Source organism: Pleuronectes platessa, chromosome 2 (assembly GCF_947347685.1).
Source record: "Pleuronectes platessa chromosome 2, fPlePla1.1, whole genome shotgun sequence".
Classification (NCBI taxonomy): Eukaryota; Metazoa; Chordata; class Actinopteri; order Pleuronectiformes; family Pleuronectidae; genus Pleuronectes; species Pleuronectes platessa.
Window position 1 is genome coordinate 1094389 of NC_070627.1, and position 14356 is coordinate 1108744.

A 14356-nucleotide genomic window follows, 5' to 3' on the forward strand; every position below is an offset into this window, starting at 1 on the left:
TGAGTCCAACACGTGTTCTGTCAGATGCTACGTCCCCCCCCCCCCCCCCCCTGCTCCTCTGTAAGTGTTAGCATGTGCTAACTGACGCTGCAGCGCTGGCATGAGACCGAGGGAACGTCGTCATGGAAAGAACACACAGTGTGTTGCATGTGTTCGAACGTGTGATGCTGCACGGCTGAAGTAAATGAATCAGCCTGAAGATCCCAAAGCAACATGTGGTTTAATCTGGATTTGAACCTAAATGTGATAAATGGTGAATATGGTCCTAATAGCACAAATCTAATGTTGGCCCCTTTTGGTCCCTTTGGTTGACATGTGGTGTTTGCTGTGGTTTACTTGTGATAAGAGGAGTGGACCAGTAACCGAGACTGGGGACGGGGAGACTGGGAGAATAACTGTTTTCTACACTGGCTAAAAAAGAGACAAAAGTCTAGTTGACAAAACCCCTCAGGGACAGTTGAAGTCCTAATGTCCCACTATAGTTATGATTCAGTGCAATATATATCTATATAAATCTATCGTATATATTGAAATATGAGCTGTGCTGTCATCAACTGACAAATCCAAGAAAGTTTAATGTAATTATCTTTTAATAAAATGTTTTCAAATTGAAGTGGAGCAACCCAGTCTCATCAGATGAAGAAGTACTGTAATAACAAATAACTAAATAAAAAGTGTAAATTAAATTTCCTCTTTTCATATTAACATCCTCATCAAACTTTCTAACTGTTTCAACTCATCACGACAACTAAACAACTTTAACAGCTGCTCCTTTCTCTCCCTCCAAAAATCAGAACATGTGAGTTTGAGTTCCTCCTGTGAAAACACACACACACACACACACACACACACACACACACACACACCACTCATACGTGTGCTGTACAGGTGTTGGGCAGTTACCCAGAGTTCTCTCACTGCCGTCATTTGGCGTGAAATCTTTAACAAATGTCTGCAATTATCCCAATTATGATTCTCTCTCTCTCTCTCTCTCTCTCTCTCTCTCTCTCTCTCTCTCTCTCTCTCTCTCTCTCTCTCTCTCTCTCTCTCTCTCTCTCTCTCTCTCTCTCTCTTCAAACAAGAGAAATAAGAAACAAATGAAAAGACAATAAAGAAGGGAACAAAGACACAACATTTAAAAAAAAAGACATAACGTTGACTAACATTGATTTCCTAGAGACTCACTGTAGGGGCCAAAATGCATATTTGGTCTGTTTGTTTATTGTTTATTTTGAAAGGTTAGTCACACTGTTTTGGATCATGTCACTTCCATTTGATTGACACATGGGTGTGGCTTAATCTATATACCGGGGCAGTCAGATCAGCGGAGGGGGAGAAAGGGGGTTAGTGGCGCACCTGATTATATTTTCTGTTTAGCGTCGTCGTCGTCGTCATCGTCAAACAACCATGTTTGCATTCATCAATTGTCATTCGGTCTACAGCAATAAAATTCTCAAACTATATTCATCACCGGACTTGGATTCATTGTACGACGCGTAACAGCCTGGAGCCCACTTAAGCCTCTTAGCGGCCTTTTATAGGAAAACGGACGCTATATTTAGTAAACAGAAATAATCCAAAAACACCACGGGATTAAACGTTGCTCTTATCGCTTGGATCTCGATGTTTTGGACGGAACGAACTATGCAACAGGGGACTCTTCTGCGGACGCCTGGGATCAGAGACACATAATTGACTGCAGCAGCGGTGTAACGCGGAAGTGACAGCAGCGCATCACAGCCATCAGAATCGGTATGTTTGTTGATCCTTCTGTGTAGTTGTTTGAAGTTGAACACAGTTTGGAAAGGCTGCCGTTTTGTCCATTGGGGACTGTTTGTTTAGGCTTGTGTTGCGCGTGCTTGGTTTGTCGCGATCGGCAATTGTTTGGGCTGATTGGAGGACTGCGTGATGAGCAGTGGCCGCCGTTTGCTGTGCTGTGCTGTTGTGTTGAAAATCGCATTGTGACTGAATCAATGTCATTGCGGATTGCATTGTGTGTGTTGCTCTGTGCTTTGGTGAATTGTGCACGTTGAAAGTTCACATAATGAGTGACTCAAATGAAATGGAAATTACGGAGAAGAGAACGGTCAAGCTTACAGCCAAAGCGCTGGCTTGCAAAATGGAAACTCTTCAAAAGCAATGTCAATCTAATGTGAAAAAAATGAAAGAGCTCTCCCGTGAAATTAAAGGGCTCATGAAAAATGATGAAAATGCAAAGAAAGTGCAATTCAAATTGAATGAACTCAAACAACTGTATGAAAATGCAAATGCAGCACATGAGTCAGTGATTGTTTTACTTCCCAAAGAGGAAAAGGTAACACAAAAGGAGTGGTTTGGACGCATAATAAAACACAACACAGACTTCATTGATGATGTAAAGACATGGCTCTCTGAGATTGAAAGACACTTTCAACAAGCAAGAAAGGTGACTGAAGATGTGTTTGCTGCACAATCAGTCATCTCTCCCATTCCACCTGAAGAGGGAGCACCTGTTGCACCTGTTGAATTAAAGGAAAATATACCACACTCTGATGTTCCAGCTGCCATTCCTTCCCAACAGAATAAAGCAATATCTGACATGCAGGATGAAATAAAGCCAAGTGACAGTGTGTCAAATATTACCAACAGGAGTCACAAATCACATTCTTCATGCTCAAGATTTTCCACCACCTCATCTGCATGCATCAAGGCTGAGGCTGAAATGGCTGCTCTTATTGTAATACAACAAATGCTAAAAGATAAACATGCCATAGAAGCACAAGAGGAGGAGCTAAGGAGGAAAAAAGAGCAACTGGAGCTGGATGGAAATCTTGCTGCTACAATGGCAAAAATGAAGATTCTTGGAGCCTCAAGTAGATCTGGTGTGCGTAGCCACAGATCAAGAGTGTCAGATGGTATGAACTCGTATATGGAGAAAAAACAACGTGAAAAGAAAACACAAATGATTGCCACTGCTGACGGAGACATTAATCAAACCCAATCTCTCTCCACAGTGCCAGTGACAATTCAGTCAAATACATTAACTATGGATGCACATGTTACAATACCAACAACATTGCCTGCTCCAAGCAATGGTGAACAGAGCAACATGCTTAACATCATGGAAAAGCAAAATGACATCACTGCATTAATGATTCAACAACAGTCTCTCTCTTTAATGCCCAAGAAGGAGATTCATCGTTTTGATGGTGACCCACTTCAATTTCAAACATTCATAAAATCCTTTGAACACAACATCGAAAGCAAGAACCCAAACCCCACAGATTGTCTTTATTATCTGGAACAATATACCGAAGCACAACCAAGAGAAATGGTGAGGAGCTGCCTTCATATGACCGCAGATAGAGGATTCAGGAAGGCAAAATCCTTACTGCAGGAGCACTTTGGCAACGAGCATAAAATTGCTACAGCCTACATGGAGAAGGCTCTTTCATGGTCGTCAATTAAACCAGATGACACAAAAACACTACAAGCATACACTCTGTTTCTAAGAGGATGTTGCAATGCCATGGAAGATGTCAACAACTTGCAAGAGCTCAACATGTCTGCTAACCTGCTAATTATAATTAAGAAGCTGCCATATCGACTGAGGGATAAATGGAGATCTGTGGCATGTGATTTTCAGGAAAGGTACAACCAAAGAGCTACCTTTAGGGATCTGGTAAATTACCTTGAAAAACAGGTGAGGATTGCAACTGATCCAGTATTTGGAGACATCAGAGACACTCCCACACCAAGCAAGGATGGAAGAGGTTTTATGTCAAAACCACCTCATCCAAAAATCAAAGGAAGTACATTTGCAACCACTGTGACAGTTGCACATGAGAAAAATGGAAATGGACCTAGGAAAATGGAGAGTTGGCCGGCTGTAAAAAGGTGTTTGTTCTGTGGAGGTGGACATGCTTTGGAGGTGTGTTTCCTATTGGAAAAGAAAGCACATCATGAGAAAATCACTTTCCTTAAAGAAAATGGAGCCTGCTTTGGTTGTCTGCAGAAAGGACACATGAGCAAGGACTGCAGGAAGCGACTCAGCTGCAACATATGCAATTTGAAGCATCCTCAGATGCTGCATATCCACCAAAGAAGATTTGAAATGGACAAACATCATCCTCAAACAAAGGAAGAAGCTGACATCAGAGCCATAGCCTCGGTACAGACAAGTGGTCTTACTGGGGCCGGTGAAGACAATTGCAAACTCTCCATAGTGCCTGTGAAAGTAAAGGCCAAGAAGGGGAATACAACAGTGCATACATATGCATTCCTTGACCCAGGAAGCACTGCGTCATTTTGCACATTGGGGCTAATGAATAAGCTCAATCTCCAGGGAAGAAAATCAAATATTCTTCTGAGAACAATGGGTCAAAGGAAGGTCGTTGAAACCAGCATTGTTTCAGGCCTAGAGGTTACAGGACTTCATGGCACTGATTTCTGTGATCTCCCATGTGTGTACACTCAGAAGACTATGCCTGTGCACAAAGGGAACATCCCACATCAAAATGACATCAATCAGTGGCATCATTTAAAGAATATTCACTTACCTGAACTGGACTGTGAGATTGAGTTGCTGATTGGCTCCGATGTACCAAAGGCTCTGGAACCACTTCAAGTCATCAGGAGTGTGGAAGATGGACCATATGCCGTCAAAACAATGCTCGGCTGGACAGTTAACGGACCTCTGGGAAGAAAAGAAGATGAAAGGAAACCAGAAGAAGCTGTTGAGAGACTGGCTGAGCAGAAAAGGAGACAAGATGAGGAAGAAAGAAAAAGGATTGAAGAAGAGAAAGTTAAACGAGAGGAAGAGCGGAGATTGAGGAAGCAAGAAGAAGCTCTTGAGAGGTTGGCTGAGGAGAAGAGACAAGAGGAGGAAGAAAGAAAAAGGATTGAAGAAGAAGAGAAAGTTAGACGGGAGGAAGAGCAAATGATTTTGAGGAAGAGACAAGAAGAGGAGGAGCAGGTTAGGAGAGAAGAACAACAACAGCGTGAGAGACTAGAGGAGGAAAAGAAGAGACGAGAGGAACAAGAAAGAAAGAGAGTTGAGGAGGAAAGGATTAGGATGGAGGAAGAGAGGGTCCAGGAAGACAGGAGGAGAGAAGAGAGTATCAGGAGACAAGAGGAAGAGTGTAGGTTAGCCCAGGAAAAGAGAGAGGAAGAAGAAAGAATAATTGAGAAAGAGAAAGTGAGAAGACGGGAGGTGGAAGAATGTGAGGCAAAGAGGAAACTACAGGATCAAGAAAAGAAGCAACAGGAGGAAAGGATTTGGAAAAGGTGGATTAAGGAGTATCTTCCCCAACTGCAAGAACGACAGAAATGGTCCAACATAAGACGCAACTTCACACCAGGAGACATCGTCATCATTGTGGATGATTCAGCGCCTCGCAACTCCTGGTTGACTGGAAGGATTGTGGAGACCATTATTGACAAAAAGGGACTTGTACGTCAGCTTCGGATCAAGTCAAAGACCGGATTTCTGACCAGGCCCATCACCAAAGTCTGCCTACTACTGGAGGCAGCGGATCATTGACTGACGCAAACTGACTTTTGACCCCTTGACTTTGTTCCTGAACACTTGACTTTGATTAATCACTCTTTCCTTGGACAACGTATATCGGATTACAAATAATGAAGAAAGAAAATATATTTACATACTATGTTGATTGTTATGTCAAATTTGTAATTATTATTTGAAACATAATAATTAGGGGCCGGAATTGTAGGGGCCAAAATGCATATTTGGTCTGTTTGTTTATTGTTTATTTTGAAAGGTTAGTCACACTGTTTTGGATCATGTCACTTCCATTTGATTGACACATGGGTGTGGCTTAATCTATATACCGGGGCAGTCAGATCAGCGGAGGGGGAGAAAGGGGGTTAGTGGCGCACCTGATTATATTTTCTGTTTAGCGTCGTCGTCGTCGTCATCGTCAAACAACCATGTTTGCATTCATCAATTGTCATTCGGTCTACAGCAATAAAATTCTCAAACTATATTCATCACCGGACTTGGATTCATTGTACGACGCGTAACAGCCTGGAGCCCACTTAAGCCTCTTAGCGGCCTTTTATAGGAAAACGGACGCTATACTCACACTAACCTTAACCTTAGTCACGACACACCTAACCCCCTTAACTTAACCCTAGCCAACCCTTACTTCAACTTTAACCTTAAAACATGTCTCTAGCTGGGACTATGTAAACAGCTTTAGGTCCCCACAACATGGGTAATTCCTGGCCCACACACACACACTCACACCTGAATCAAGACGTGTCGAGGTCACGACCTCCTTCTATTGACCAATCAGCACTAATCCCTATCACGACTGACCAATCAGAGGCAATCACCATCAGCTTTGCCCTTGATTGACAGGAAAAGACCAATTTAACCATCAAACCGATTGAAACTCGGACTGAGCCGGAGCGTGGAGGAGTCTCATCCTCAGATCTGCACTCAGGCTGTAATGGAGTCTGTCTCTATCTCTGACTGGTCACTCCCCACAGCCCCAGGGCTTCTACACTTAGTAATGTATTTCCAGGAGGAACATTCTTGTGGAAACTGTGGGAGGCGGTTGGAGTTATCAGGAGAACTTATAGAAAACTCCAGGGCCAAATTACAGAAAGACGGATCTGAACACGTGATGTAACCACCCCCCCGAGCACTGTGAGATATCTCCTTCTTTCATCAGCTGCTCCGTTTCCCGGCGCTGCCTCTTGTGATTGATGGGATGTAAAGGAGTCGCTGAGGCAGAGCCAAGAGCAGCAGGTGATCAAATCAAACGCTCCTCGCTTTTATAGTCTCCAGCTCTCCGACGCTCAGACCCTCCAGACACCTCCGAGCTGAACGTCTAACACAATGCATCCTGGGATTTCAGAGATTGTAACTTTTTCTAAATAGAAAATATTATTTTTTATATTTCAACACTTAGGTTGAGAAGCTGCATTACAGCCACCAGTATCCCATGATCCTTTGAGTCAGGCAGATGTTTAATGTGCTGCAGCAAACGTGTGATCTCAGCTGATGTAATTTATCAAATCATAAAGATTGTGTGTGTGTGTGTGGGGGGGGGGTATTGTGTGTCTGTGTGTGTGTGTGTGTGTGTGTGTATGTGTGTGTGTGTGTGATTGATTGTTCCCCGTGTAAATCATAGACATAGATTTCAGACTAAAACACTTTAACTGGAGACGTCTCATCTGTTTTTAGGTCAGTGTAACTTTCAATAACTGTGAGTTTCCCTTTTAGAAGAATCACTTTCATTCATCACATCATTGGTTATTTTTCTAGCGTGTGAGTGTGTGAAACTATTTAAGGTCTCAAGTGTGATTAGTGAATTTCAGTTGTGTGGTCGCGTCTCTCCTGGTGCTCACGGCTGCCTCGTCCTCGGCCAGGGGGCAGTAACTGATTTCCTTTTAAACGGTGGAGACGTGCAGTAAACGTGGCGTGATGCGTTCAAAGACACTTCGTGTGGTCCCTTCATCCACCAGGCCTCGGCCACAGGGTGAGGTGCGTGTGCTCCACTCAGCAGCTCGTCAGGTGATTATTCGCAGCTCAGGAGCTGATTTACAGGGAAGTTTTCAAACTGAGTCTCTGGTTTGATTTACAGCAGCTGCTCCGAGATTCAACAGAAGGGAAATGAAATCCTGTAGATGAATCACAGGTGTAGAAGTTATTATGGAAACTGATAGAAATGGTGAAGCCCGGATGTTTCAGCTCAATAAACATCCCACAGAGCAAATTCATCAAATTGGACCAAACTACCACTGCAATAAAAAAATTATAATAACAATAATTCTACTAATAATAATAATAATAAATCATAACTGTTACTGCAACTGAGAATCATTAGAATCATTAAATTGATGACCATTGTTAAGTGTAATATATTAAATTAAAACAGATTTTATCTACGTATAAGACAACGAATCTGGTTTTAATCTTTTGTTTTACTTTGTTTAACTCAAGAAATTGGAGCAAAATAAAGGTGTGTGTGTGTGTGTGAGTTAAAAAATTTGAAAACAGCAAAATACACTGTAAACATGTACCTTATTACAAGTCCAAACTTTGCAGTTATTGAAGCATGAAGTTCAAATGAAGCCCCCCCCCCCCCCCCCGTCTGTTTCTTCTCCTCTGTCAGAGTTGAGGAACAGCTCGGGCGTCTTCTGGACGGGTGGAGTCAGCGGCGGCTACGAGTCGATGCTGCTGGACGAGGATCACGGTTGGCTGCTGGTCGGAGGCAAAGACCACATCTACCTGCTGAGGCCCGACCGCCTGGACCTGCCCTCACGTTCGGTGAGATGTTGAAACACGTTCACAAACTTCTCGGCATCGAAGGAACCGAGTCGGTGTTTGAAATCGAGTCTTGTAGCTGAAGTGTCGTGTTCCCTCAGGTTTACTGGCCGGCTGCCTCAGAACATGTGGAGCACTGCAGGCTGGCAGGAAAGAGTCTGGAGGTAAGAAGTGTGGATGGATTATTTATTTATATTTATGTATTTCTGTCTCATATGGTGACTGAGCTCAGCATTAAAAGCCTTGACCACAGCCTCAGGGGATGTTTTCTGTTTTTCTTTCAGACGGACTGTGCCAACTTTGTCCGGCTGCTGCAGCCGTTCAACAAGACTCATGTGTACGCCTGTGGCACCGGAGCCTTCCAGCCACAGTGCACCTACCTGCACCTGGGACCCAGCACAGAGGTGAACATCCCATAATGAGTCAGACACAGAGCAGCAGGGTCACTGAGTCGTGATTGGATCAGAGCCGTCACATGTCTGCGTTAGAGCGTCATCAGAAAACTGCTCGTTAACTTTGAAGGATCAGAAAACGATGGAAGACACATCTCCTCTTCCTCCTGTCGGCCGGAGGTGGAGTCAATACATTTCAGATACAGGGGCAGCCATCTTGTACTGGTGACATCATTCACTGCCAGAGTCTCTGCAGCTGTGGTGGTGGAGAGGAGGCGTGGCATCGAGGTCCCTCTGATACACAGGCTCGACCAATCAGGAGTCAGTGTCAGCTGTCAATCATCACGTCTCAGCCGGTTTTCATATCATCAAATAACTGATTCAAACATCAGAGAGAAGGTTCATGACCTTTACTGCAGACAGCCGTTATGTCGTCCATCTTTATTTACAGTTCGTGTTTTATCTGGTTGTGAACTTTTCTCTCTCTCTCTCTCTCTCTCTCTCTCTCTCTCCCTCCCCCCCCCCCCCTCTCTCTCTCTCAGGAGCCGTTGTTCATGTTGTCTCACGCGGTCGAGTCAGGACGAGGAAAATGTCCCTTCAGTCCCAGAGAGCCGTTCACAGCCAGACTGACTGGTAGGTCTGACCAGCAGCACACAAACAACACATTGTGTGTCCTCGTGCACCCCCCCCCCCCCCCCCCCCCACACACACACACACTAACAGCTGAATTCTCTACAACATATTGTCCTCGTGCTCAGATTTTTATTTGAATGGCTGCAGGGGCTGCTCTTCAGGGGGCACTATCGAGTCAGTTGGCCATGCACAAAAACAAATGTCACGAGGGAGATGTTTGATATAAAATTGCTCTTTCCACTCTGTGGTTTGTCGTTGTTCGTCCTGAAGATGGTGAACTGTACGCTGGGACCTCGGTCGACTTCATGGGAGCAAATGCTGCGATCTTCCGCACGACGATCCAGGGCAGCAGTCAACACTACATCCGCACCGAAGCCTACGACCACAACTGGCTGAACGGTGAGACGCACCAGTCTGAGCCTTGGTTCAGGATTCCAGCAGCTTCCTGAGTCAATCTGCTTCTTCCCTCCATCTGAAATCCAGATATGATCTGTTTCCCTCGACCCTATCGTTCCTCCTCTTCCTCACCCTCCCTCCTCCTCCTCTCTCCCTCAGAGCCAGAGTTCATCGCCTCCTTCTCCATCCCGGACACTCACAGTCCCGACGACGACAAGGTGTACTTCTTCTTCAAGGAGAAGGCGGTGGAGGCGGGCCAGTGGGACAAGAGGGTTTATAGTCGTGTGGCTCGAGTCTGCAAGGTAGAAAGAGGCAGAGAGAAAATGTACAACACAACAATCTGTTCTGCTCTCACATCCCACAGGCCACAGGAGAACTGATCAGGGACACGGGAGGTTTCTCTACTTTGTTATTAAGGTTTTTTGTGAATATAAAAGTTCTGCAAAGTTCAAAAGCCCAAAGTTTGTGGTAAAGGGAGAAAACACTGAAGCTCCTGAAACAGCTCGTCTGACTCACCTCCACTGAAGCCAGGGCGCTAACAGCTCCGACTCAACGGAGTGAAAACTTTAGTTAAACATAAACGTTGATCCGTTGAATTGTTGTCGTTCTTTTTGAGGAAAATCTCGGAGGTGGACGACATGAGTTTAAATACGTGCTTAATAAAAGACACTTGATGTTCCAGCTTCTAATATTTGATGTTAAACAGCAGCTGCTGAACTTAACAAGAGTCACTGTCTCTTTAATAAGGCGGAGTTTATATACACGTCAATGCTGATTGGACGATACATCGGACACACCCACCAAACAGGAAGAAACAAACCTCAAAGCCTGTTTACGCAGTTTTAATCTTCATCAGGAGGGGGGGGGGGGGGTCTTGAAGAGACAGGAGCTAGACGTGTTTGAGTCAGAGGCTGAAAAGAGGAGCTGCAGCAATGGACAGTCTGAGGAAAGTGTCTTCTGAACCTCAGAGCATGAAAACATTTGATCAACCTGAAGATGAGCAGAATGTTTTCCTCTTCATCTGGATCCAGAACGACGTCGGAGGGAGGAGGAGTCTGATCAACCGCTGGACGACCTTCCTCAAAGCCCGACTCGTCTGTTCTGTCCCCGGACCGTCCGGGGTGGACACGCACTTCGATGAGCTGGGTAACGTCCGTCCCTCCTTTTCCTTCCTTCTCTGCCCTCCACCTCTTCTTTGACCTCTGGAACAAACCAGCGTCTCCTCCTTTATCTTCTTGTCTCTGAACTAAAGAGGACACGGTGTGAATCTGTCCCCTCCTTTCCTTCCCTGTCCTCCCATGTATTTCATCACCTCAGCTTTTTGAAAGAGGCTGTGAACTCTCTCTGAATCTATCGGTTTATCTTTGTTGCCTTTTTATATTTATTGAAATGTAAATGAACTGAATTTATCTTTTTTATCTTTATCTTATCTTTTTCCGTCTTTTCAAACCAGCAGCTTACAATGACCCCTGACCTCTTGACCTCCTCAGTGAACAGTGTCTCATTCATGATGTTGAAGTTCAATGCTGTGACTGTGTGTTGTGTTTTTTTTCCAGAGGACATTTTTGTTCTGGAAACCAAAGACCCTCAAAATCCAACCATCTACGGCGTCTTCAGCACGTCCAGGTGAGAACACGCCCGTCACTCAGCAGCTCCAGGAAACTTAGATATAGATGTTTAGCTGTGATGCACGTGTCATGATGACTTGACTCAAAGTTCCAGAAGGTTCTTTGGAGACTTGACGTCCTTGTTGGAGGCTACAACCTCGAGAAACACACAAACGTTCATGACAAATCCTTTCTATTGGGTTTTTTGTGTCACTTAATCACTACTCACTATAAAGTGACATTTTATTGAGCTGTGTGATTATGTAGAGATGATTTTTATACCCTACATAGTGCACTCATTGTGTAAAGTAACACAACCGATGGTCAACAACCCAAGAGATACACATGTTGACCATCATGCCTTGTGTTCAGCTGATTGAAAGACAAATGGCCGACAGACGAGAGGAGAGAGAGAGAATCGTGTGAATAACTGGGACTGGATGGAAGCAGCAAAGGACTTGGAAGTTATATTAGACACTAAATATATTTCTATTTATAGATACAAAAATATATATATATTATATATTTATTCAGTTAATTATAAACAGCCTCGTGCACGCCCAGCGGTGAGGCAGATCAGAGCTGTGGGTGTGTGTCGGGGTCAAAGGTGAAGAGGCCCGGCCGGTTGTGTTATTTTAACCCTGACGTATAAAAGCTCTCCCACTTCTTATTTCCTCTTCCTGTCCTGTTCTCTCTGTTCCTTCTCTCTCTTCACTCTCTCATCCCTTTCTTTCTTACTGTAGCGTCCCTGTTCAATACAAAACATTCCCTGACTGTCTCCTCCTCCTCTCTCTTCACACTCTGTCGTTCACCACCTCCACCAACACCTCTTCTCTGTCGTCCACAGTTCTGTATTTCGTGGTTCGGCCGTGTGTGTCTACTCCATGGCGTCGATCCGTGCAGCTTTCAACGGACCGTTTGCCCATAAAGAAGGTCCCGACTATCGCTGGGTGGAGTTCAAAGGTCACATCCCATATCCCAGACCTGGAGCTGTGAGTACACAGACATCACAAGAATGAACAAGTCTTTGAAATCATAAACTCTTAAATATCAGACTCCTAAATGAGCCGCTTCTTTTTTTTCATTTTCACACAGACACACACACTCACACACACACACACACACACACACACATACACACACACAGCCTCTCCCCTCTCACCATGTCTCTCGTCCTCCAGTGTCCCAGTGAGACCTACGACGCCCTCCACAAATCCACCAAGGACTTCCCAGACGAGGTGGTGAGCTTCATGCGGCAGCATCAGCTGATGTGGGAGCCGGTCCCGCCCCTCGGAGGCCGACCAATCATAACCCGGGTCAACGCGCCCTGCATGTTCAAGAGAGTGGTGGTGGACAGGGTGGAGGCCGAGGACGGACCTTACGACGTCTTACACCTGGGAACAGGTGAGGAGCAGAGAGAGAGTTTGGGAAAGAGGCCGGATGGACATGTTCTTTTTGTGTACTGTGTGTACTATGTGTACTATGTGTACTGTGTGTAATATGTGTACTATGTGTACTATGTGTACTATGTGTACTACAGAGCTCAGACCGTATAGCACTTCAGAATTTCTGCCAATAGAAAACAAAAGTCCTGGTGACTGGAGGAGTTTGCTTGTGACATCACACGGCCTCTACTGCTCAAGGGCTTCTTGCATCTTGCAGATATGTGGCGTTCATTTCTGAGGACGTGCACGAGCGACTCATCACCATCTCAGGATAGATGAGGAAGCCATGACGTGCACGTGTCTCCGGCCTTGAATGGAAGAGTTGAAGGAGAAGAGAATTTACTTTGAGGCCTGAAGCAGCTGAAGTGATACAAACTGAGAGAGGAGAGAGGAGATGTCTCTTAGGACCAGATCCATGTTTCCTCGTGAAGTTCTCAGCCTGATGAACCTTGACCTCCACTCACTGCAGGTCCTAAAAATAAACCACAGAGTCATAACTGTCCTTTGATTGAACGTAAACACTTTAATGGACGTCAGGCGTGCTGCTGCAGCCTGGAGCTTCACAAACTCAGGTGTTCTAACTAAAGAATGAAGAATTGAACCCATGTGATGTCAGAGGTCATCAGTGGAGACCTGGTTGGACTGAGGAGCTGCAGGTTGTGCACAGAGAACCAGTGTGAACCAGCAGGGGGGGCTAGAGGGAGGCTGGGTCTCATCTACTCAAGCCTATGAGTGTTTATGTTTACTTATAATGTTCAGTTTGTGTTGCAGGTTATTACTTTATTTAATTTTATTCTCTTAGGCCGAGCTGTGATCACTGTTACAGACTTGACAAAGCTCCTCCAGACCTGCAGAGGGCGCTACACAGCTGACGCAGACTCCGAGTTCAGAAAGTGAAGCCGATGCTGAAGCACCTGAATCCTGTCTTCTGTGCAGTGACCAGCAGGGGGCGACTCCTCTGGTGGTTTCTATAGAAAGTGACTCTACTTCTCACTTTATGACGTCAGTAAACATTCAGGAGTTTATGTCTCAGTCTCTAGGGGGGTACACCACAGTGTGACTGACAGCTGCTAATGTCCAATGGGTACAAGTGGGCGTGACCTTGAGCTCTCAGTGAGGCTCCACCCCCCCCCCGTGTCACACAGGGATGTGTCCTGTAATACCGTTGCGACAGTTGAAGAATGTTCCATGACCTTTCTCTCACTTCTCGTTTGTGAGAATTGAAGTTTATCTGATGTTTTATCGATGAGTTGTTTTTGTGTTGTTATTCTGATCATCGTGAATATGAAATGTGCGTTGACCTGAACTCTCTCCTGTCGTGGTGCAGATGATGGGAAGGTGGTGAAGGTGGTGTCGGTCACCACAGACTCCTGGGACCCAGAGGAGATCATTCTGGAGGAGCTGAGCGTCTTCAAGGTGAAACTCATCTGTGAATGAAGTTTTAATGCTGCTTCTGATCCAGGGACAGAAACACCTCTCACAGGAAGTACAGTGATTTGAGCTGGTTCCATTATATGTGCACACGTGGCCCTGTGTCCTGAGGGGCTTCACTGCAGATTGACCTGATGCCAACTACACCGTCTCTAAAAGAGAAGAGCAGATATC

The 14356-nt window shown here is 45.1% G+C and overlaps 1 protein-coding gene across 3 annotated transcripts in view; it reads left to right on the top strand.

Annotated features, from left to right (window-relative positions):
* The window catches only part of LOC128452569 (semaphorin-3D), a 51068-nt gene that overhangs the window by 31597 nt on the left and 5115 nt on the right, over positions 1 to 14356 (top strand). For all 3 annotated transcript variants that reach the window (XM_053435539.1, XM_053435538.1, XM_053435540.1), the window contains exons 3-13: positions 8127 to 8281; positions 8380 to 8442; positions 8563 to 8682; positions 9213 to 9303; positions 9574 to 9702; positions 9859 to 10001; positions 10731 to 10845; positions 11256 to 11325; positions 12154 to 12298; positions 12488 to 12710; positions 14079 to 14167. In XM_053435539.1, the coding sequence (XP_053291514.1) occupies positions 8127 to 8281; positions 8380 to 8442; positions 8563 to 8682; positions 9213 to 9303; positions 9574 to 9702; positions 9859 to 10001; positions 10731 to 10845; positions 11256 to 11325; positions 12154 to 12298; positions 12488 to 12710; positions 14079 to 14167 (1343 nt within the window). The remainder of the gene's footprint in view (positions 1 to 8126; positions 8282 to 8379; positions 8443 to 8562; positions 8683 to 9212; positions 9304 to 9573; positions 9703 to 9858; positions 10002 to 10730; positions 10846 to 11255; positions 11326 to 12153; positions 12299 to 12487; positions 12711 to 14078; positions 14168 to 14356) is intronic.